This window comes from Macrobrachium nipponense, chromosome 25 (genome assembly GCF_015104395.2).
Source record: "Macrobrachium nipponense isolate FS-2020 chromosome 25, ASM1510439v2, whole genome shotgun sequence".
In the NCBI taxonomy this organism is placed as follows: Eukaryota; Metazoa; Arthropoda; class Malacostraca; order Decapoda; family Palaemonidae; genus Macrobrachium; species Macrobrachium nipponense.
In genome coordinates this window covers 74,568,345-74,594,283 of record NC_087214.1, presented here as the reverse complement: position 1 = coordinate 74,594,283, position 25,939 = coordinate 74,568,345, and the positions used below count along the sequence as shown (strand labels likewise).

The 25,939-nt window shown below is 39.4% G+C and overlaps 1 protein-coding gene across 1 annotated transcript in view; it reads right to left on the bottom strand.

Moving 5' to 3' along the window:
- Nucleotides 1-25,939, bottom strand: part of LOC135199545 (glutamate-gated chloride channel-like) — a 393,487-nt gene that overhangs the window by 29,287 nt on the left and 338,261 nt on the right. Inside the window, exons 10-11 of the mRNA XM_064227700.1 lie at nt 15,150-15,538; nt 7,419-7,469 (exon numbers count right to left, since the gene is read on the bottom strand). Coding sequence (XP_064083770.1) covers nt 7,419-7,469; nt 15,150-15,538 — 440 coding nt within the window. The remainder of the gene's footprint in view (nt 1-7,418; nt 7,470-15,149; nt 15,539-25,939) is intronic.

Here is a 25,939-nt window from a genome sequence, read left to right as displayed (position 1 = left end):
CATTGCAAGGTCATGCCGTTGTAACGACTCCACCCTTTTCGATGCGACAACGGATTGACACAATGTCGCATTTGTAATGCATTCCTGATAAACTGGCTAAATAACCGAATTACTGGATCAAGACTTCGTTGCAGGACTTTCGAACTGCATCCAGACTATTGGGGTATGTGATTTACTGAAGGTTTTGAGTAATGCATAAAAGAGCTGTACTCTTTTCTTGTTCGAATGTAGTGGCCATCATTGCATAGTCCTGATGTCGAGATTGACGCAACAAGATCTAAATCTTTAATGCACCAGCACTGAGCAATACGTAGATGTGTTTTCATTATATAATAGACATCTCATATTCAATATGAAGTGAAAAGAGTAAGTTTTCGTCATGGTTTCTCCTTCGGACTGTGTACAAACTGGCCCTGTTTTCTATCAGTAGAGAATACGTATTTTTTAAGGCCTGTGTTCATTGCTGAAAACCTCAGGATGGATCATTTGAGGCGAGGTCTAGTAAAAATGAAAATATAAAACTAAAGACAGCCTTTTTAACAACATAATACCAAAATAGGATGCTGAGGGCAGTCTTCGTCATATTTACAAACAAACGGAGGAGATCTTGTGACCGAAGCAACATCAGCATCGAAAATGTTCTGTAGGTGATAATTCAGTTCCCGTGGCAGACAGAATAGAATTACAGATAATTCAAGACACACTCCATAATCCATATGTCGCATAAATAGAATTACAATTAAAGTATGGTCAATAAACCTTCATTTTTCATTATAAATTGTCAATACGATTTAATACACAACTTACCTACTACCTTATGTCTAGCATGCATACACATACAACATCTTACGGTACAACCATATGTAATATATTTTTTTAATGTAAATGATTTATATAATATATAAGGCAGCTCACTGAAAGAATCTTTGAAAACTCAAGATGAAAATCGAGTCTGACTTTGCAAAGTTGAACAGAAATGTCTTGAATTAAAAACTCATTGAAATAGAAAGTTTTTTGTTTTCTTTATAGTACAATATATCCAAAACTGGTGTGACAAACGGCCGGTCGGAGTGACTAGACCGATAATCTTGTAGTAAAAAAACAACTGGAGGTGAGACCAAGGATATATCCCATGCAACCAAAAAGAAGCGTAAGACTCTGAGATGCCCAACAGAAAACATTGTATAATAGGTCGACGATGCAGGAATTTTTTTTTTTTTTGGGGGGCAGGGTTTTTTTAGACTTCTCACTGGACTGACTACAAAGGCTGGCTCTAAGAAGGGCGTGGGTGGAGAGGGGGAGGGGGATTGGGGGGGATATAGTGTGTGGTAATCTGAACAAATGGCTTTGAAGAGTGAAAGACAAGTCAGAACTAAAAGATCTAAATTGTTTTTAAAGGGTGAGACTCCACGAAAAACGACATCTGATTATAACAGCACCTACGTTACGTCAGGGCCATCAAGGTAAGAAAAGAAAAAGGGGCGTTGCTTTTTTGTTTTTTCTTCTTCTTCTTCAGCATTAACATCATGATGATGATCTTGTGGCAAAGGTGCATCAGAACCCACCCCGTTCCCCAGAAAAGACTTATGAAGGTTTTTTTTTTCTCTCTCTCTATAAAAGTGACGACTGATTTACATGACCACTTTTCTTCCTTTTCCTTTTCTTGTCTTTGGATTTTCATGCAAAGAATCCCGCGCGCTGCTCTTTCTCTCTCACTGAACTACCTGGTTTCTGTTTCAGAATGTTATATTTATTTTTTATTTTGTGTGTCAAAAAAAAGAGGTCTTTTTCTCTTTCTCTCTCTACCAGACTAAGCACGGTCTATCTTCAAACCCACAGGACACTGAGTAGCAAGGTTAAAATAATAATAATAATAATGATAATAATAGGAGGAAGAAGAAGAGTGGCATTCAAAAGAGACAGCTCTGAGCTCTCACCGTGATGGCTTCACCCTGACATAGCGTTTGGAGCTCCATATCTAACAAGGAGTTACTTACAAGGTAGTCCCTCTACACAGGGGGCCAAAATCAAGGAAATAATCTCTCATTAATCAGGATGTACGATGTAAATGGGGCAATATAATTCAAAATATATATGAGCATAGATACATAATATATATATTCACAAAAGCAATATAACGTGATTATAAAAAAATAAACAGTTATAGTCAAATTTTTCTTTTCAAACATTCAGTGACAAATTCACCACTACTTCTATACACAATAAGCAGGAGGTGGTGTGGTCGAGCTAAGGACCTAACTCGTGTCATGACTGATGAAGCAGTTTTGTAGTTGAGATTTTTTTTTTCTTTTACCCTTCAAGGTTAATGTGCTTGCTTTACATATATCCTCACGACAGAGAAACCTTTCTTAAAAGCTAGTTGATACTTACCTGGTTGGGATCGACAGCACACACATACACACAATATTTCTACAGGACATGACAGAACAATTAGGGCTATGTGCTATGACTGTAGTAGTAGAAGTAGTATAGTAGTGTGTTTGCTTAAATGGCTTGTGGACTGGTTTTAGACTGATATCAGTTTCAAATTCTCTGGAAATGAATCGTTAACAACAATTTTCTTTTTATTCGGCAAACGCCTTATGTCAGGCTGACAATTCAACAAGATATGAGTCAGTCTCACAATTTTGGAACTGAAGGCTTCTTTATGAAATACTGACCAGCAATAAAACATGTGCTGAAGGTTGGGCAAATCTTTTTACCAGGAAACTCACGAAGGGTCCAGAATTCTGCTCAAACTTTAAAAAAAAAAAAAAAAAAAAAAAAAAAAAAAAGTAATCAGTCACCCACTTGAAGTGGTACAATGAGGCAGAGGAAAAACAACTTAGAGCAACTTTAAATGTTAAAGAAGAATGCTTGGGTATATTACCCTCCTTTAAAACAAGAATACAGTCGAATCCCTGGATATTATTATTCAGAGGAAAAAACCAATGACTTGGTACCAGAGGCGTAATGGCAAGGGGGGGCCACGTGCCCTAGCAGCCGACCTTAGGGGGCCCGCCAAAATGAGCCTGGGGAACAATCTATGCGGCTTACAAGGCGCTGTGAGCAAAAACATAAGTATTTTGTATCACTATCATGTATATAGAGTTGCTAGTATTTGTATTCTTCACACACACACACAAACATACTGGTGTGTGCATATATACTGGCGTGATATACTGTGCGAAAGTTATGGCTTATTGCTTTGCCTCAGTGGGACAGGATTGACTTAACGCCCTAGCATTTCTTAGTATTGATAATTGCCATCAACTCTTATTTTTTCTAATCTCTTTAAAATCAATGTTGCATTTTAAACGTTAATTCTAAGCAGTTTCAGGAGTTGACAATTTAGTTTTCATTTTTTCAAAATTCAGTTTCAATGAAAGTTCCTTGATTGGTAAGGGCTAATACAGAATTACTAGTCAAATCATTACTCTCACTAACGACTTTGCTTCGCTGTGAAGCTTGAGTGCATCCGAAAATTCTTTCGAAACTGCTTTTATCAATGCTAATTTACACATTTTTTTTTAGTTCAGAACTCCAGGATTATGTATTGCTTTTTTTATTTTATTTTATTTCATTTTATTCACAATTAATAAATGCTTATTTCAAGTTGTTACGCCAATCTCCCGCCAGCAGAGGAATACAAGATGATTTTTTTCACTGAAATATAAACGACTGAAACCTTGAAGTTCTAAGCCACGTTAATTCTCAGATGAATTTTGCAAGAACGTCAAAAATACCAGCAATTGTTACTAGAATACATTATACAGATCCTCCAAACACATTTAAACTTGTATCACCCCGAACGAATCCTGAAATAATGAAAAATGTAACTACTTCTATACGATTATCTACTACCAAAACCAACATGAAACACAAAATTGTCTGGTGGCAGGACGCACTCACTATCCAGCGACGCTGAATTTCAAGATTAAAGCAGAATCCAGTTACGAAAATCTAAGGTGCTTAGTACTAAGCTACTGGAAATTGTGGACACCACAGTCAGCTATTTTATCCTAAATTCTTCGTGAATATGTTTGTGTGTGTGTTTGTGCGAGGTGTTATTGTGGAAGGCATATATCCACTACATTTTGAGCCTCATGAGTGCCACTGGAAAGGGCTGAATATTGAAGTAAACAGAAATTCAGTTGATTTGAATGAATAATCCCTTTTGAAATTGATCAGACAGTCGTGGGGAATTGACCACGAAATGAGGATCATAGTAGATTCACATCAAGCGTGCATCTGATGTCTAGGCCCGTCCCTTACGACGCTCCTGATTGGCTTTTAATAAGCAACCACAGGGCTGGAAACTCTCCTCAGTCTCTCTCTCTCGAGAGTTTACACGGGCAGGATGAATGTTCCACCTCTCCTGAAGGACACGTCTTTCAAAAGTATCCCTCAGGAGAGGTGGAACATACATCCTACCCATGTGAACTCTCGAGAGAGACAGAGTTTCCAGCCCTGTGATTGGTTTATCAACAGCCAGTCAGAAGCGTCGTAAGGGACTGGCCTAGACAGCAGATGCACAGTTGATGTGAACCTACTATAGTACTCAACACGGCGGCGTCGCAAGGAGTTCCCCGACCATGTTTAGTACGAGAACCTCAGAGTTTACAAGCCAAAGTAGCATCCTTGTTTTGCATACTTTAACAACCAAAGCGAGTATAGCATATCTATATATTCAAATATATATGGAGCGTATTTTAACACATCGTGCCCTAATCACACTTCCAATAGGTGACTGATTACTTATGATAATCAATTTTTCCCTGGACCAAATTTGGCAAAAAATCGACTGAAGCAACTCTACAAGTAGACATTCTCAACTTAATATCGTTATTGTAAGAATGCACAGTATCATCAGCAACTATGGAATATCACAGCAGACCATTATTCCAACTACTGTTAATAAAACGGGCAACGTTCCCATTAATATTAATTTTAATGAAAAAAAACAGCCATTGCAAATTAGACACGAAGACCATTCAATATGTGGTTCATCCCTTTTCCAAGATGCTTCATTTCTTTGGGGCTACTGCATGCAGCTATGTGATCTATGAACAACTGGCTATCGGTTAATTTCAGGACACTTACTAAAAAAACCACGGGTGGTAAGTCAGAGTCAGTGCGGTTAATCACAATGATTCTCTTTTAATGACATTTTTTAAGACTCACTTGACGTGAGCGCACACGCTGGACCTATCATGGCGATGTCGTGAAGAGAGTGTGAGTGAGTGAGTGAGTGAGTGAGTTTGGGTCAGTCTTGTAATGGTCAGTGTACAGTACAAAAGCCTAAATCCCGTTAGGTGGATGTATTCTTTGTCATAATTTAGGCTATGGCGAGCTCACGCGCATTTTAGCACTTCCTAGCGCCCCGGTCGCATTTGCCCGAGATGTACCCGGGCACCGGGACCCTTTACTTGAAAAAAGTAGGACGCCATACCTCAAAAATTAACTTTGTAATCTTCTTGAAAATAATCTCATTACATTTACCACACCCAAATTACTGTAGACTTTACTAACCTAACCTAACCTAACCTAACTTAGGGGCATGGCCAAAAAAAACCATGGCTTGTGCATAGGTACATCTCAGGAATTTGCGTCCCGGCTCGGTGAATTGAGTACAAAGCAATCTGCTTTATCAGCGCCTAAACTATAATATATATAATACATAAGCCGTGCTTGCATCAAACTGGCTCAGCGAACGTACTCGACATGGATTTTTTTTTGGCTGTTAGCACCGGTGGGCTACTTGGTGGTACCTGAGTTTTTTTTTTTTTTTTTTTTTGTCAGATGCTAGGTCGTGCCAGAAGTGGCGCTCGCTCGCTCGCTGGAAACTGTCCATAGGTGGCTTTTTTTGGGGGGTCACTCTGTGACGAGGAGGACTGACTGATTGACTGGTTGGCTCATATGGAAGAATGAATAATATGGTACGCATCGATGTTGTTGTTGTGATTGATGTTGTTGTTGTGCTTGAATGAGAAATGTTAAATAGAAATGTGGAAATGTTACAGAGAAAAGTGGAAGTGTCGAGAAGTGGATGAAAGACCAAAATTTCAGGATGGATTTTGTCGCGATGTCTCGCCCCTGGAAAGTCGGAGCTACAGAGGAGATCTGGAAACTGGAAGACTCTGGAGGTGACCTTACAGACTACACATTCCTCAATTTTTTTTCTTACTTTTAAATACTGGAAAAAAAGAGACCCCACTGAAAAAGGGCCTAATCACCATGGAAAATCTTAAAAATATTTACGAAAATAAAAACCTCCGGGCAGGTACGGTTAATCATGAGGTTATGCTGGTTCTTGTGGCCTTAAGCATTTTTTTTTTCAGGGAGGTTGTGTGCAACGGTTGACTTCCAGGATGAAAAAGGAGAAAAAAAAAGTTACTCAAACTTTCTGTGGGATGAAAGGCTAAAAAAAAGAAAAAAAAAACCGTTCTGAAGATGAGGAGGGAATGTGATAGAAGTGTGCGAATGAGTGAGTGAGAGGTTGTTGGATCGTTAGTCATGTATCGAATGGAGGTTGACAACAGAGCAAAGTCAGGCAGCATCGCATGGGCTAGCTCTCCGCCATCTTGCCTTGACCAAGGAGCCCCAATTTCTCCATTTCCAACTTAATTCATGTGCACTTCAGAGCTGCGCCTGTTCATGACATCACATCACAAAGTCCCCGACTTACTCGACTTCCTTTCCATCAGCAGGTTTGGCTCATTTGCGAGGTTAAGTTGCAGAATCAACTTGAATAACTTACTGGCTCCATGGTCCAACAGCGAGACGCAGGGCGGAAAGCATTCCCTTGCGACGCACGTCCCATAAGGGGCGATGGGATGGTGATCGTTTTAGACCACCGCCATCTCATCATCACTGTTATCGTCATCTCGTTATCACCAAAACAACAGCATCCAGCATCCGGGGCCAGCATTGGCCAGCCAGGGTTATCAAACAGAGTTATGGGAAGTTAATATCTCTCTAGATACAGATGCAGTACATAGGGTTGGAAGGGGTTTGGTCAGGAGGTGGAGGGAAAGAGAAAGAGTGTAAGGGGGCTGTCGACAGTGAAGAAGAAGAAGAAGAAGAAAAAGTAGAAGAAGGTGAAGAAGAAGGGGTTGGGACAACAAGTAGGGATATTATGGCGTTTCACAAGAAGTGGACACTTTACTAGGTACAGAGGAACAGATGCAATACATAACAGAATAGGCCCTCCTAGGCCCATAGGAGCAGAGCGGAGAGGACGTATAGACGAGTGAAAGAATATACAGTTAGGGGACCCAAGGAGATTATATATATATAATATATAAGGGTCACAGGGTTTCGTGTTAGGGTTAAGGGTGCCGCTTACAACACATCACAAGGCCACAACAGGTCCACATTAGGCCACCAGCAGGCGCCCCACAATAACCTCAACCTACCCAGCCGCTTACCAAACTCAGACCGATCCGGTGTATGGCCTGTGGGATCCGCTGAAAAGAGAGAGAAGCAGAGCGAACAAGTCATTAGAAAATGGGCAGTGAAAGTCGAATGTTCTTAAAACGAAAGCTTCCTTGATCCTCTACAGACTCAAGTTTAGTATACATCTAGACACACTGGCTGGGTCCAATACTGATATTTTTAATAACTTATTTTTTTTTTTGTGATTCAAGACAAAAAGAGGTGAAGAAATTCATGGATCAGATTTATATACAGAGCTTGCTATGCAAATTTTTAAAATGGCACAATAGTTACACATGATATATTTTTTATACAACATTGATGAGTCATTGACTTATTATACAGTACTATATATATATATTATATATATATATATATATATATATATATCTATATATATATATATTAATATATATAGATATATATATAAATTGAAATTGAGCATAACAATGAAATAGACTGAAAGCTAAAATACCTCTAGAGGTCACTCTTCTAGAATCTCAACTCTAATAAAAAAAAAAAGAATTAATGGACTGCTACCCCTCTCCACTGAAAGCAATGACAAATTAGCCCCTTGAGGAACACTAGGGTAGGTAAAGAATTCTTTTTAGGAGACTTTAATTTAGTAGTTGGTCAAGTCTCGAGTTCACTACTGCCTTTACGGTTTGGTTGTAGGCCTATATTTATTGTACGTCATCTGCAAACGTATTCCCTTATTGAAAATGATTAATACACAATTGAAAATGATATGCAAATTAGGGATACTTATTTTTCATTACGAGAACTTGGCGTCCAAGGAAGTTCTGTTTCCCTAGAATGGCATAAGGTCTCATTCGAACTATAATTATGAACTGGAATTTCAACAGTTATTTTTAACATTCAGCAAAGAAACATGTCATCTACTGTACTGTACAGGTTACTTGAACCGTTTTGAGTACCAGGTAGCTACTATAGTGACAGGTACTTGAACAGTCTTGGGTACCAGTATTACTTGAACCATCTTAAGCACCAGTATTCATGGTGAAAGGTATTTGAGACTAGGCTTGAGTACCGGTTTTTATAATGACAGGTATTACTCGAACCTTCTTGAGTACCAGTATCTATAGTGACTGGTACTTGAGACTAAGCTTGGGTACCAGTATCTATAGTGACAGGTACAACTCGAACCGTCTTGAGTACCAGTATCTATAGTGACTGGTAATTGAGACTAAGCTTGGGTACCAGTATCTAAAGTGACAGGTACTACTCGAACCGTCTTGAGTTCCAGTATCTATAGTGACTGGTACTTGAGACTAGGGTTGTATACCTGAATACAGCAAGAAAGGAGAAGACAGTCCATTCTGTCACACAAAACCACTTTGGCAGCGAAGCCAGTCAAAAGAGTGACCTCTATTCGTTCGAGAAAAAAAATAATGGAATTCCATGCACTCATGCAGATTCCCTAATGAATATTTTTTTGTGTTTGCAACAATATGCCTCCATCACGTGATCAAAAAACATAATTTGCTCTGTGTGTCTCAAAACTAGAGCTATGTAGTAGTGTCTAACCTAAAAGATTTATGACTATCAGACTATTCCATTTTCAAATGATCAGTAAAGATAATTTCATATGCAAATGTATAATTCTGTCTGATTAATAATAAAGGGGCGTTAATCGCCGGGGACCTTTGAAACAAAATACGTGCAAATGGCGACTGATTTGACCCTCAAGTTGGGATACGAAAATGGGGAATAGACAAAGTTACGAAGCTTCAAGTTAATTCTCGTCATGAAATGCTATAATGTCCAAGTAATAAGGCTTATGTAATGCAGAAGTAACATGAATATCCTATCACAGAATTTATATGAAACTTAAAACATAAAATAACAAACGAATGGCTCAGTCATTCAACATAGGCCTACAGTCTTTTCATAGGCAATGAGAAAACTATAAATGTATTTCAGCTAAAAATAGTTTAATAAAAACCAGGTATTGTGGTGTAAACCCTCCACTTACACATACACTCCACTTTGCAAACTGGAAGGTCAAGATTAATATAAAGATGAAAGCAGAAATACAGACTTTTCGAAATGAAAATAAATATGACAGCTCCACTGATGTCTCGAAACATCGGCCTAGGGTACTGTTGCTGGGCGATCATCAGAGCGAGTGATCAATTTTCCACCGAGATTCGAATTTGTTTCAGGCAACTGGAGATGATAATGTCTATCAAAGAGGCCTGGCTTTAGATGGGTCATGCATAATTGACCTGGCTTCTCTTACGGCATCTCATATATGTCAGAGGAATCGTACTGAAGATAAGACAGGCGGTCGGAAATCAGCCAGTCATATTGAATAGGCGTCTGACGGGTTGGGGCCGGTTCACTGTCAGTCTATGTTGGTTTTCAGACCAGTTTCGTAAATAAGTCCCGGAATCTGGCAGCAGTTTGAAATTTAAAGGTTAATTAGCCATATTCTATTAAGAATGGCTTTAGAACAGAGAAATAAGAGCGTCGAACAGTATTATGGTACTAGGCTCTGACAATGATCTCGACGAATTCTAATACTGCTTTTGGAAATGATTTCAGCTTGGGTTAGGTTCAAGGCTACAATATGGCATTATACATGTTTAAAAAGTAACAAATACGCTAAAAACACTGTATTTTTTTATTTCGTCCGTCCGCAGTTGCACAGAGATTAAAACTGCAAAAATAATGATAAAGTCGAGACGACTTGTCACGAAGGGTAATCAGATACGATTCACCTCAACGTTTTGTGGTCATGCACGCACCATAAAAAAGCAATTCTGTGTAGTTTTATAAAGATGAACCTTTCACAATATATTCTACAGCTCCGACTATAATTTGCGTTTCAAAAGGACAAGAGAACTCAAGTTCTTTCTGTAGCTCTGTAGCGTTAACTAAAAATTTGAAGAGGCTTTCTGGATATATTTTTTATCAGTCCTAACTAAAATGGCAAAATCCACTATAGAAAGCTTCGCATAATGCACAAGACACATCTCTCTCTTTTTGTTATTATTAGCAAAGCTCTACATATACATAATGAAGCAGTTGTTTTTCTTCTCGCAATCTAAGAGGAAACGAATCCATACGTACCATTCTCCAATCCCGTCAGCTGAACATGGCTACCACAAAAACAGTCTCTCCTCCAAAGAAACATCACTTAACATCTGTGCATTAAACTCAAACTTTGTTTCAACACTAAAAACTCAAGCTACTGACAAAACAATCTCAGAAGAGATTTAGTTTCCAAGCAAAACATATTGACCGTAAGTCTCATTCAAAACCAAACATCTATATATATATATATATATATATATATATATATATATATATAGATATATATATATATATATATATATATATATATGTCCCACCTTCGCCGTGATAGTTGGGGGTCATAATTAATGCTACAGATTGTTCAAAAGTTAAAATTTGTCGAATCGGAATCCATATGGAGACTAAATGTTAATAACTACAACACTGCAACCGACCACTGCCATAGGCCTATAATAGCCAGGTGTCATAAACGGACGGACAGACAAAGAAAATCGGTTTCTTGTTACATTCATTGTTTTATTAGGGGGGATATATTCGTAAGGCTGGGTTAATTTTGGTCATCATGCATGCAAGGAAGACCCCGGTTGACCTCTGCATGATCTTGCTTGCGTAAGGTCGCTGGTTTGGGAGAGGGACGGAAACGAACATTCGATATCTTTGCTGGAGCGACCACTTCGCACCATTCTAATGGGCGTTATGGCTCCGTCATAGCGAATCGAACAGCTCCTAAAACTCCTACAACTGCAACTTAAGACAACCTTAGCTTCACTAAGCATCTCCACTTCTGGTGTGCGAGCAACTCATGCCGTCTGGCACACCTATTCTACAGGGCACGAGTTACTCGTACACACCATTAGCAGTCTGGCTAGATGGAGCCACAGTAGTCATACAGTAGTAGATATACATGCAGATTATTTAACTAAACCGCTAAGGGGGGAGGGGGAGAAAAGGCAAAGGAAAGCAGTAGGCCTATATATAGGTTTGCTGAAGGGGGCAAAAGAGCAAAAGAAGGCAGTAGGCCTATATATAGGTTTGCTGAGGGGGTAGTTGTAGATAGGGGGGGATGGGAAAAGACCTATGTATCTATCACATCACAAAAAGCAGCCTTCTAACTTTGCTAACGGTTCTATATCTCTGGTTCTATGTAAATACTAGCGTTATCAGCTCCACCTGCTTGTCTAGATCCAGCCACTTAGTTGTTATTGGTTCATACGTAGAACTGATCGCCTCAATGTCACTATTAGGTGAAATATTATTCCTAGACTAGATTCCCGATTATGAAGGCTTTCTCAGAGGACTTTGAAGCGGAATAGTGGGCCTCTAATTCGACAACAAATGTATTTTATTATTTTAATCAGATTAAACTTGCTGTAATCAAGGGGCAACGTCAAGCTAATTGGTAATTTGACCAAATAATTTTGTTCCGGTTCCTTTGGACAACCAATAACGACCAATCCAGACTGTGCGCTATCTAACAAAGACATGATTATCTATACAGTCTAAACAGATTAAACATTTCAGTCTAACTCAGCTAGATCAGGCCTCTAGACACCAAACATCTTCCAAACAGGTAACTAGGGATTTTTTTTAAATGAAACATCCACTCACAAGTAAAAAAAAAAAAAAAAAAAAAGCGTGACAGACAAAGGCACACGCACACACACTCACAAACAAACTGATTGTATATCTGTCTTGCATTAAAGGGAAAGGGTTGGCTAGTTAAGGTCGTCTAAAATGGTAAAAAATAATAGTAAAGACTAAAAAAAAACTTTAATTCCTGAAAAGTTGACTAACTTCTGCACAAGTTTTTACAAATCCTAGATTTACAATTTATATTTACAATTTACAAATGCGTAGTCAGTGCCAAAATTGATGTTGAGTTTGGAATGGTTCACTTTTCAGAACAGAGAGAGAGAGAGAGAGAGAGAGAGAGAGAGAGAGAGAGAGAGAGAGAGAGAGAGAGAGAAACCAGTCCCTAAAAAAAATAGTTAATTTTCCCTTAAAAACTGTTCGGTTCCTATTGCCACTGACTACACACCTTGTTTTTTTTTTTTTATTACTTTGGCCTTATGCCAGCACAGCACAGGCTCTTGTTGACTACACATCAACACTCAGACACATAGACCCACACGACACTGACAGTCTATGCATGCAGGTGTGTATACCCGTGTTTCAAAAGTGTAGTATACCTGTTTTGCAATGTATACGATAGGAATGATGGACTATAATACCCTGTGTCTCAGTGTATACCTGTTTTAATGTATACACAATAAGACTAAGAAACTAACCTACTCGTATATCTCTTTACTTTCTTTGTAAAATGTAGATAAAGTAGTCTTTCAAAAGGTTCATTCTGAAAAAATAAAGACTAAAATATATGTCACTTGGAAGTCTTACAAGTGAAGACTACAGGACTTCAGTACTATCAGCTACAGATTTCTCAAACACTGAGTTTTTGCTGTTGTTTTTCTACAGCAAAAACAGTTTTTTCTCTGGCAGTTCCATTTCGTTCTACAGGTAAAAAAATTAAAAAGGTCATACGAGCAAATATATAGTTGAAAATAAGTCGCTTCTGTTTTTAGAGAGCCAAAAAATACGGGTTTCCTAAAATCAGCGTTTATCAAAAAGAAGAAAAAAAACAATCTCGAAATATATTTCATTTATAAAAAAAAAACAACAACAACAAAGGATAAAAATCAAAACTGACATCTCCTGAACACACACAAATTAACTCTATTCTGCAGATGTTTCAAATGTAAAGGACATTGTCAAGAAGTTGAGTCTAAAGTTCCGAACCTGACGCCATTCAGGCGACCAAGGGACAAAGATCGTTATCCTCCATTACTTTTTGAATATATATATAAAAAAGTCTCGAATCTCGATGCGTGTAATGATGGAGACAACAACATACAACGTACAACATGCTTCTCATGCAAAAGGGGGCGTTGGTTGTTTAACTAAATTTAGTAGCTGCTACAACAACATTTCTTGACGTGATTTTGCACTTAAACGAGTCGTATTTTTCCTTATCGAATTGAAACTGTTAATGGAAAATCAGGTCTATTTGGTTATAGTTAATTTGTGCCTGTGGGTTGTGGGGTTGAGAGGGGAAGGAGTTATGGAAAAAAGGGGGTTGGGTTGGATGAAATAGAAAGGTTAGACGCACCAAAAGCTTGAGGCGTATCTTATAGGCCTAATCCAAGCTGCAATAGGTTGCAGATAGGCCAAGGAACTTAATTGGATTGATTATAAAACATACAACAGACATGAGGCATCTTGTATGAGCACCAGCGGGTCACAAAGAGGCATGAGAGCCCACGGGGTGAGTGAAGAGACTAAACCAGGTGCATTGCAACAACATGAGACGTCTTATCAATGATCGGGGTGATACTGTCCAAGTATATACCTCGGGCCAAATGGGAGGTTGAACCAGATTACTGCAACAGCTCTTGCTCACTGTGAGTTTATAGGCGTGATGCTTGCAGCCTCATCCAAAAAAATCAAGTCTTCAGGACTTGTAAATAACTTTATTTATATTATCTGAGGTAGTGGATCGGCAATAGGGGTGGGAGGCTGGGTGAGTGGGTGCGGTACTATGATTCCGGATTGGGGGTAGGATTTTAACGGCGTGTGCTTACGTGTTAGATCTAGACGCAAAAAACGTCAAGAGAAATGTCGGTTGTGCTACAGACGTATATACTAGGGTTCCAAATAAAGATATCGCATTACATCACCAACTAGGGAGTTATACTACTCTTGCCATAGTTGTTGACGCCAAATAGGGGGGACGATTTCAAACTGCACTACATACAAATATACAAACGGCAACTCTCATTAATACTTGGCATGCATGTATAGTACGTTGCGTTTTTTGCGTCCTTTCTCAATAAAGAGCATTAAAGAAGGTCTTTTACACACATATATGTAAGTCTAAAATACGTGAGTTTTACATTTATATATATGCAAATGGAATTGATTTAGGAAATGATGGAGTAATAACATAAAAGAGAGACAATACTTCGGTACAGATCGACACCAATCGAGTCTCATTGAGAAAGGTGGACAAAGATCATCCTATCTGATCGATCGCATGCTTAATTCGTCTTTTTTTTTTTGGGGGGGGGGCGTGTCACGGCAAACCCAAAAATGGGGCTAGGGACGTGGGATGGAAATCTGCTGTTTAAAATAAAAAATCAAAATGCAAGTAGAACATACAATGTTAAGAAAAACCATCCAGCAAAATGAATTAATAAATAACTAAAACGGAGAACGTGTGTTTTCTGTTTCTGCTCAAGGTACTGGAAGAAAAATGAGAGAGAGAGAGAGAGAGAGAGAGAGAGAGAGAGAGAGAGAGAGAGAGAGAGAGAGAGAGAGAGAGAGGAGTATCAAAACTACTGTCGTGTCAGCTTGCCCCAAAAATTTAAGAAGTGCAGCTTTTTCGTGAGGGGCCGAGACACTGATTTGTAAGCTAAATATCTCTTAAAAGAGGGTCCTAAGAGTGAAAGGGAGTGGGGGTGGGGGAGATATAAAAAAGTAAGCCGAAAAAGGGCACGGAAACAAAATAACGAGAGAGAGAGAGAGAGAGAAAGTCAAGTATAGGCTACAACTAGCACACCGCTAGGGGGAGGAAGGAGGAGGATTAGTCTGCTTACGTGTCTGTTCTCTGTCAATACCTGGATGACCGCGTTTTCTCCAGGCATGTAGGCCATGTTGTGCTTCGGTCGCTTGCGGCCGACGTAGTTCACCACGACGAACTCCAGCAGCGACACGTAGATGAAGAACATGCACACGCTGTCCCACAGGTTCATGGCGCTCAGGTTCGACACGACGGGCAGCGTCGATCGGAAGCTGTTGGAGGTCGTGAAGAAGTTGAGCATCGTGGTGACGCCGATCATGACGCGGGCCGGGACGGCGTTCCACTCCAGCCAGAAGGTGATGAAGGAGCTCGTCACCAGCACCATCCCGGGGAAGAAGACGGTGCTCAGGTAGAAGGCGTCGTCCCGCGTGAACTCCAGCTCCACCTTCAGGCAGCTGTAGTCCCCTGCGGGTGGACAGAAGGGCGGCGGGGATGTGGTTAGTGGCCTCGAGTATCGCTTACTTAGCATCGACTTACTCTGAGATAATGCCAGAATGCGCGGGCACAGGTCACGATGAAGTCATGACAGGTGCACTCGGGTGAATCTGGGGTCGAGGAGAGGTCATGACAGGTGCACGTGGATGAATCTGGGGTCGAGAAGAGGTCATGACAGGTGCAGGCGGGTGAATCTGGGGTCGAGAAGAGGTCATGACAGGTGCACGCGGGTGAATCTGGGGTCGAGGAGAGGTAATGACAGGTGCACGCGGGTGAATCTGGGGTCACGATGAGGTCATGACAGGTGTGCTTTGGGATCACAATGAGGATATGACAGGTGCACACGGGTGAATCTGGGGTCACAATGAGGTCTTGACAGGTGTCCTTTGAGGTCACGTTGTGGATATGACAGGCGTGCGCGGGTGAATCTGGGGTCACGATGAGGTCATGACAGGTGTGCTTTGGGGTCACGATGAGGATATGACAGATGCACGCGGGTGAATCTGGGGTCACTGTGAGGACATGAGAGGTGCACGCGGGTGAATCTGGGGTCGAGAAGAGGTCATGACAGGTGCACACGTGTGAATTTGGGGTCATGATGAGGTCATGACAGGTGTGCTTTTGGGGAGGTCATTTCATGGCAGGTGCACACAGGTGTATATGGGTCACAATGAGGTCATGACAGGTGTGCTTTGGGGTGACTGCGAGGACATGCCAGGTGCACATGGGTGAATCTGGGGTCATGATGAGGTCATCATAGGTGTGCTTTAGGGTCACGATGAGGATATGACGGGTGCACGCGGGTGAACTTGGGGTCACGATGAGGTCATGTCATGACAGGTGCACGCGGGTGAATCAGAGGTGATCGGGATAATGAGAGGTACATAAAAGATAATGACGAGATAATGACAGGTGCATAAAAGTGACTGAGATAATGAGTTACTAGTTCAAGTCATTATAAAACAGTTATGGGAACAATAACGTATAAAGAGATAGAACTCAACGGAAGTAAAAGCAAGTCTTAGTATGAGAGAGAGAGAGAGAGAGTTCTTGAAGTAATCTCCATGTTACAATTCATTAGAAATCTCTCATTTGCTCACACCCATAAATACCAGCAGAGCTCAGAATCGCAAACAATTGTGGTAATCTTGAACAAAAAGCACAGTCGACTGTGCATTAATATATATGAAAAAAATTTCAATTTCAATATTACTCAAAAAAAAATAAAAAATAAAAACTGACAAGGTAAGTTGAAGACACACCAGAATTCACCATAAATATAAACATCAAAAACGTTTTCTTGGAACTGATCTATGGAGCAGCCTAGGATCTATTTAAAGTATTTTAATATTCCAAACTGCAGAGTCCAGTTAACTAAATATGTGTCTATAATTGTTGGTGATAAACTTAACTAAATATTCTTCTCTAACTATCTATGATAAGGTGGAAAATCCGGTGTCAAACTACGCAGCAATAATTTGTTGTATTTTTTGTTCTTCGTCGGAACGGGATATATAATTCTCAGAAGAACCGATGATGACTTCAAAAATTTGACAGACTAACTTCGTTGGAACCTCGGCAAATTAATATTAAACCTAAACACTGCATATTTTGTCTATCCGTCCGTCTGTCATTCAATCACGGCCAAATGGCTAGTCCGATGGCCATGAAACTTGGCAGGGTTATAGTGGGGACACTTAAGATGTTTATAGCGGGGTTTCATCCTACCTCCTCCCCCCTTCTGAAGGGGGTGGGGGTGAGAATGGATTCCCTGAAACGGAGCTGGTTCTGGCTGTGAAACGAGGCTGGTTACGCCCGTAGACTAAGTTACTTTATGAATTTTCATACATAATTTCTGTATACATATGTTTGCTAGTATAAGGAATACAAACTATTTAACATATTTTCTTGCAATATTGGTAACTATTCCAGTGACAAGTACTGAATATGTCTAATTCTAGCGGTTCAGCTTTCCTTTTCAAAAGATGAACACAGCCTTTTGGCGCATCTGGTTACCTCTACTTGACACCAGTCTTCCTGATCAATAGCTAACAAAGTCTATGTTTCATTTGGAGGACGATTTGAAGACGAAACACCAAGAACAATTGTTTTAAATGACAAAATTTTATCTGTGCCAAGAGATATAATTGAGAATTCAATGATTTTCTGCCAACAAATCACTATCCTTATGAATTCCGAGGGTCCACCAATGCTGTTATAAGAAGTTCTTCTAATACTTCGAAATTAGTTACTTGCCTCTTGATTATATGATAAAAAGCAAACAATTAGGTATATAGAATAACTGGCTGTTAATAACCTGTTCAGTGAGTTGACACTCTATTCATAATGTGTCTCTTGGGAAAAATTCCTTGGCAATTCGTGTCTTGGTCTTTTCTGCTGGAACGATTCTAGACCTGGAAAGCAAATTAGCACAGCGTGCAGATGATGCTACTCTTCTTGAAGCCAATCCTAACTCCTACTGCAAAGTGAAGTTATTTTTGGCCTTCATGAAGGTCCAGTGAAGACTAGTAAGCAGTGCAGTCACTGGGATATGAGTAGAAACGCCAAAAAAAGGTACCTACAGTATTTATACCTTTCTTTCAGTCCACGATTCACTGGCAGTGGTTAACACTGTACTGTACTCGATAGTCATGAATATTTAGCGTTAGAGGGACCTACCAGAGACTCCTAGCTTTCTTCTTCAACACCTTTATATAATCTAGCGCCTCCTAAAAGCTTTGTGTAGTTAGTAAGGATAGTAAAAATGTAAGCCTGAGATTTTTCTGCAGATGACACAATACTGTTCCAATTGGATGTCAGTAGCCTAGCAGCCTTCCATAATCCTCGTCAATTAGACGAATTTGCTGTACAAGAACTTATCGCCTTCAGTGCCCATGCTTCTAGAAAGGTTTTCAACCCAAAACACCAAATATCTCCCGCCAATCAAAGAGGGCGCTCCAGCAAACCAACCGCAGAAGCTTTGACCAGTCAAGAGAGAGAAAGCTGTTCAGTCAGACTGAACCAATGTTTTCAACCAAGCAGACAACATCAAGGCTGACTTACTAATCCCATCCTGTGGTTATTGGACATGGAACTAAAAAGCATAAAAAAACTAACCCTATAGGTGGTTCTGTCAATAAAATCCCACAATATTTAACTTAATGTGTACAAAGTGTTTGATTTTTATACACGTCAAGTTTTTGACTGATAATAATCCAGGTACCGTAACCAGTCAACTCAATTTGTTGGTTTTCGAAAGAAATGTGCCACAGTACGATCAACTAACGAATCTGGGTAAACATTCATGAAGGGCTAGACTCCACCATGGTAGGAGACACATCTCCACTGATTTCCTCTTGGGATCCAAGGCTTTCAGTGTCGGCAAATAAAGAAGCTAACTAAGGTAGCCACCGTGGCTATGAAAACACTTACTTCCGTTGATTTTAACTGGCATATTCTACAAGACCTGAATCATTCTGACACAAAACCTTTCGACCAGTCAGTTCTGAAGTTGTTCCACCAACCAGATCTCGAGGTCTTCAGCCAATCGTATTCCAAGCTGTTTCAGTGACCAAACTCCAAGGTGTTTGATCATTCCAAGCCACAAGACAAACCAAACTGGAGCAAATGAAGTGTGAATTTCACTTGGATACAGAGATGGTACTATAGAAGCTAGTCCCCTCATAGGTCCTAGTGCTTGGTCTTTGGTCTAAATTCTATATTCAACTCTACAGAAGCCAGTCATTTTGCATCGCCCTGGGGAAGGCATGGACCCGCGACGTCTGAGTGGCATACCTCGACACTAGCCAGCATACCTGCGGACCAGCTACCTTAGCAGCCTTATCATCCTGATGAATTGTAATTGTGCTGGAAAAAGATAACAGATGTGCCGCGGAGATGGAGGTTCAGAAGCTTCAGGAGAGGAACAGGGTAGACTTGTACCATTTCTGCTACAGCTTTTGGCAGATGATAAGGGTCCACTTGTCACCAGTTTTTGCAATTTTTGTTCAACTTTACCTACTTCTCAAAAAGCCTTACGGATTTACATCGATCATTTGGAGGGAGAGAACAGTATTTTTTTTTAAATTTTACAGTTAGGAATCCGACAAGAGCAAAGAATTGCTTTCATTTAACCCAGAAGAGGAGGACAGTCCATTTTCCAATGGCCCTGTTCAACCATCATCTCAAACTCTGAAACAAAGATAACGGCATTTAGTTAGAGAGAACAAACAACGGGGAATGAAACGAATAAAACACCATACACAAGACAAAGGACAAAAAATCACAAAAAGGGGAACCACATTTTGAAATGCAATGATAAAGACTTACAGAGTGTAAAAAAAAAAAAACAAAGAGACAAGCCCAATACAATACTGTGGCAGCTTTGAGAGCAAAGACTTCTGAAAAGCAAATGCAAAAAATGTTCCAATAATGCAGAAACTTCGAAGGCAGACATGACAAGTCTTCAGATCAGTGAAAAGGAAACTGAGAGATGCTATAACTTTCTCTGTTCTAGAGGACTCGTGCAGAAATATGAGATTGGGCAGAGAGCTGGCAACAACTAGAACAGATTCAATTCTGGGTGGAGCAGGAAATTGTGAAATTTGACTAGACAGGCCCCTTGGATGAATTTATATATATCTATATATAATATTAGATATATAATATATATAGATATATATATATATATATATATATATATATATTATATATATACACACAAAAGACATAACACAGATACACAGACAAGACATAAAATATACGATTACAAGATACACACAGATTGTATGCATACGTACACTCTATATATATATATATATATATATATATATATATATATATAAATATATATATATATATATACATACATATGAATATATATACTATATATAGATAGATATTATATATATGCATATATACATAGTATACATATAAAATCACAATACACACACACACACACAACCAAGAAATAGTTGTATATACTGAAAATATGTATAAATAGAATGACTACAATACATAAATCACAGACACACCATATATATATATAATATATATATATATCTATATATATATATATATAAAATGACTCACACATACACATAAATGATAAACAGTAAGGCAAGAAGGTCCTGAGTGAGCGCTCATTGACTAAAACGCTGGTTTGTTGTGGGGGACCATCTAATGACGCAACAAACGCTCAGAAGGAGGAGACAGATTTGGAATTTATTCTCCATCTTATCTCAATTTCATTTTACCTGCCGATGTTTTGACGATTTTGCCGTACTGCTTACATCACCTTAAGTGTATATACACTATATATATACGTATATATGTATATATATATACGTATGTATATAAATACTTTTAACCAAAGATTTTTGCATTTGATTGCTAAACATTGCATGCCTTTTAGTGACAGCAGGTGGTATATATATACTTGATATATATATATATATATATATATATATATATATATACATATATATAATATATATATATATATATATATATATATACAATGTTATTTATTTATTGCTAGTGATAATAAGCTGTAACATTGTATGCAACTCCAACAAACTCAGCACTACGGAGTTAGAAGTGAAAGCGAGGTCCTACTTTTGCAGGTGTTGGGGGTTGGGGGGGGGGGGGGGGTGAGTTTTGGTCGGTGGCGGAAGTGGGGAAAAAATGATGAAAGAAAATAATGCTTCTAAAAAAAATCTCAATCAATCATCATCTATCAAAATAATAAATAAATAAATAAAAAAAAAATGTGATTTCCCCACTGGGATTTCACGGATTACAATCCGATATGGCAACCTAAGATTAATATTGATGTTAATCCTTCTTCTTTATAAAAAAGAGGGGATTTATTTCCATTTTTAATATAGTTAGTATCAGTACCAAACTGAAGCTTTGGATTTTTGGGGAGATTTATATATATATAATTATTTTTTTTAAAGAGTGCCCATCTCTATCAAGAGAGATGCTTTAGTGAGGTGGAGTGGGTGGGCATTTGGGTATTGAAGGGTGCGGGGGTGAAGGAGGTGATGGGCATACATACCCAGATACACATTCAGAAGTTTGTTATGTATGGTAATGTTTCGCTTTTGCGCGTGTATACGACTCATATTTACATGTGCAGTGCAGTGATGCGTTCATGTACACATATGTGTGTCTACGTGTATGTATATAGGCGCGCAGGTGTTGCGCTGTTTGTGCATACAAGCTGTAAATTTGTATGGATTAATTCCTGGATTCATTCGTATGAATACATCGCAGCAACATGCGTACTTTTCTGCGAATGTACACAAAAAGAGAAAATTGGCTGCGTGTGTTTGTGTATCTAATCACACGTATACACAGATACTACACATCCTAAACGTATATTCAAACATACACAAGTGAAAAGTGGACTAGGGTGATGTTGCGTGTAGATACGCAGTGAATTTCAGCCGATGTGACGGAGATATTGAAGACTGAGAATCAATATTCACGGAGCTTTTAATTTATTTTCTAATTTGTCTTATCGGATTGTTAAACCGATCATCTCACTACGTCTTGGAACTGACAGGCCTCCGACAGACAGTTTAATGAACTTGGTATTAATCCTTGGAAAAGTTACGTCAAGTAATTTTCGTACTGGTAAAATTTGGCTTAAGGACACGATAGGGATGTTGGGGTAACTACATAAGAATTTAATCTAATAAACTGCAACTAAATGACCAGCGTAGCTTACGTAGTAGGCATATCCACGGAGATATGTCTTTTAAAAAAAAAATTGAAGACTTGGCGATCTCAAACAAATCTGGGGTGAAATTATGTCATTTTCTATTAATATTTTACGAAAATAGAAACCAAATAAAAGCTAAAATACTCGAACAGTTACACAAGCATTTGGCTACGAACATTGAAAACCAAGCAATTATCTCTACATCGGCTCAAAATCCGTAATGACTGATAGTGAGTTGGTGTAGATGTTGAGCAGATGACTGGGAATGAGATGGGGGGGGGGGGTGGAGGGGGTTGAGGAGATGGGTGAGCGAAGGGGGGAAGTGACTGGGAGGTGTGTGTGGGTGTTATGGGAGTAAGTGTAACAACGGTCAGTCAGACTAAGTGGCGAAGGAAACACTTTCTTAGCATCTACCATGCTACCTCCACAACGTCTAATCATCATTAAAACTACTGGAAGAACAAAGAAACATAAAACAGAACTCATTAATGAATTAATTAATCAAGTGTTAGTCTCATCAAATTAGCCCAGTCTAGTATATACTTCAGAAAGCAACAGTTATTCAAAAAAGAAAACGGGAAACAGAACACCGTGTGACGATTTCAATCGTTGTGGGATTTTTTTTTTTTTTTTTTTTTTTGCGTAGAGGTATTACGGTAGACTGTGGATCATGGCTCCTGACATTTCTAGGACTCGTGACAACTCCAGCACAGCAGTAACAGCAGCAGCAGCCACAGCAGCAGCAGCCACAGCAGAGCCGGTACCACAGCCAGGAGAGCAGTAGGAGTGAAAAGGTTGGATGGGACCGGGGTTTTAGGGTTATAAAGGAAGTAGAAAAACAAAAACAAGGATTTTAGAAGAAGAAGAAGAAGAAATAATAAGAATGAGGCACAGGAGAGTTAATAATTAGAGTCAAGTCAAGATATTTCGAATGGTGCATGATTATTTGACAGAAAGAGGAGCTCCGATTGGAGAGAAACTGACGCATATCTTTCTATGCCTCTTACATGGAGGTAAAGGCCTTTTTTTCACAGACCATACACGATGCCTTCGCGCAGGACAAGATGCCCTTAGAACGATCTGGAAGGTCATATCTGAGAGACAGAAGTAAATAATGAAATGCCTGTACTTTAACCTCTGAAGTGACTGGTCCATGGTTGTCACGACCTTCAGACACTGGAGTGGATGGTCACCAATTGCCACTGAACTCTGAAGCGTCTACAGGTGCCAAGACTTTTGGACTTTGGAGTCGATGGTCAACAGCTGTCATTAAGCTCAAGAATGGATTGAATACAGTACTTTCAGTGATGTACTGATTTGCTGGCAGTCTAAAGTCATAAGAATAATGGAACAGCCCATTCACAGCAATGTATGTTAAGATGGGAAAGGGACTTAACTATGTGAAGGTCTAGTTCCAGTTTCCAAAGTCTTTCCCAATTCAAGAAAGTTTCATAGCACTTCAAGGATGGAAGTCCATCCATGGCCACCAGTGTTTTTGTTCCACAGAATCCTCCAAATAACTTAAAGTAGCGTGGCCAGCTCAGTCTCACCGGCATGTAAGAAAATGACTCAACATAGCCTGTCTCCCTGAGCGAAGTCTGATCCCAATTGAGATGAAAAGCGTGGCGGGAGGAGAGGCCCCTTCTAAAAGATGGGTAAAAGTGACAAAACAGAGCAGTAACAAAAAAGCCCTTGAGTTAGCCACTAGACAGCAAGGATGAGTACCATATTCTTTCACTTGGATACACTGTGAAACCAGTAAAAAGCTCTTGTCCTACTTCCCTCAAGAGAAAACGTGGACACAACCTCTAGAAACCAGAGAAGAGCTAAGAAAGGCGACGATGAACGTTTCACCGTTTCAAAATAAAACAAACACTTGTGAAACCAGGGGATGCTGAAGCACTGAATGAACAGAACAGAAAAACGTCGGAGTTAAGAGTTTGGTAACGTAAGACAGCAGGCACCGTTAAAGCAACCTTTGGAATAACGGCTCCCTTCCGATAACTTCCTAGGTTGAACTCCTCTGCGAGAAGGAAGGGATCTTCGCTGAAAAATAAAAAAATAAAATTTGGAAATCCGTGACTGCCAATGCCTTGAAAGAAACGAGACACATTTGAGATGATGATGTCGGGATTTGAAAACTGGGTGATGCTTGATGTTACACAAGTAAGGCTAATACTTGAATAGCTGAACTGGTAACAGGGCGAAAAGTCACAAAACAAAGGTTGTTTGAAATCAGTTAGTGCAAGACACTAGGGTGTTTATTCAACTGAGTGTTCAGTGCAATTCAAATTGATTAGTTTCTGGATGAACACCAAAACACAAAGGCTAATGAGACATGCAAGTACTTCCATTAAAACAAAGAACTACAACTGCTTTGAAAAATATGGCAGTCGTTAGTAGAACTGATAAAATTAGTAAACAGCGGTTTAAAGCCACCAAAAGAAGTCTGTAAGATGTATTGGTCACAAGATCTGACAAAGCAGACAGCTGAATACACAATGAAAGTCTATAATCAAAACCAGGTTACTATTGGCAAGGTTCTAAGGAACAAAAGATCAAGCAAAACCAACGAGTCTTACAATAATAGGTAGGGGAAACCCAGCAGTCTAACAAAACAGAAGGGTGTAGTCTAAAAGCGTAGCTTCTTGGGCTGGTAAGATGTGTTAGCAGTGGTTTATGGATGTCTGATGTATGGAAGTTAAGCATTATACACGGTACACAAACGAAGCACCAAAACTAGAGTAGGTGAGCAAATGAAAAATAAACGAGTTAAAAACATAAACAAACTTCTAAAATAAGGAATGGCAAAGATCTTGACATGTAAGAAATGATGTTTGTTGGATGAAAAGTGAAAGATGAGATTGTTGAAGTTCAGAGTCTAAGGCAAATGGTCGACCACCTACATCTAAGAACTTGAAATGTAGATGGGGCAATGGAATGAACACGAAGGTTGGTCAAGAAATGAACTGGTATAAAGGCTGTTAAAACACCCAAAGGAAGAACTGAGGAGGCAGTTAGGTCTTCTGCTGGCTCGCCTGTTCCTTCAGGAACCGGAACAGTCGGGCTGTCCCCAGGGACTAGCGTGGCGGGAGCTGTAGAAGCGCAAACTTTGGTTTGCACTTCTGCTGCTAGTTCTAGAAGTTCTGAACAACATAGTTGGAACTGAAAGTTCAGTCCCTAAAATGCAATGGAGGACAATTTCTCCCAACAGCCGAAGGTCAATCGGACTTAATCTTCTGCCTGCGCATGACCTTTCACATTGTACTTTTGTCTTAGTACATGGTGTGGTCTTGAGAAAAAGGTTTCATATCCATGTCTGTGGCACAGATGGATTTAGCATAAACTGTATACATGCGAAAAACATCAGATATTAGTTTGATTAAACTAAACCTGGAAAAAAACGTCATTTTGAAATGAGGAAAAAAAACTGTAAATAATATTCAAGTATGAATAAATGGAAAAATATTAGAATAATAAACAAAAAGTGGTATACAAACAACAGAATCACTTGAGAGAGAGAGAGAGTGTGTGTGTGTTTGTGTGTGTGTGTGCCAGTATGTGATAGACTGATAGCCATACAATGAGAGAGAGAGAGAGAGAGAGAGAGAGAGAGAGAGAGAGAGAGAGAGAGAGAGAGA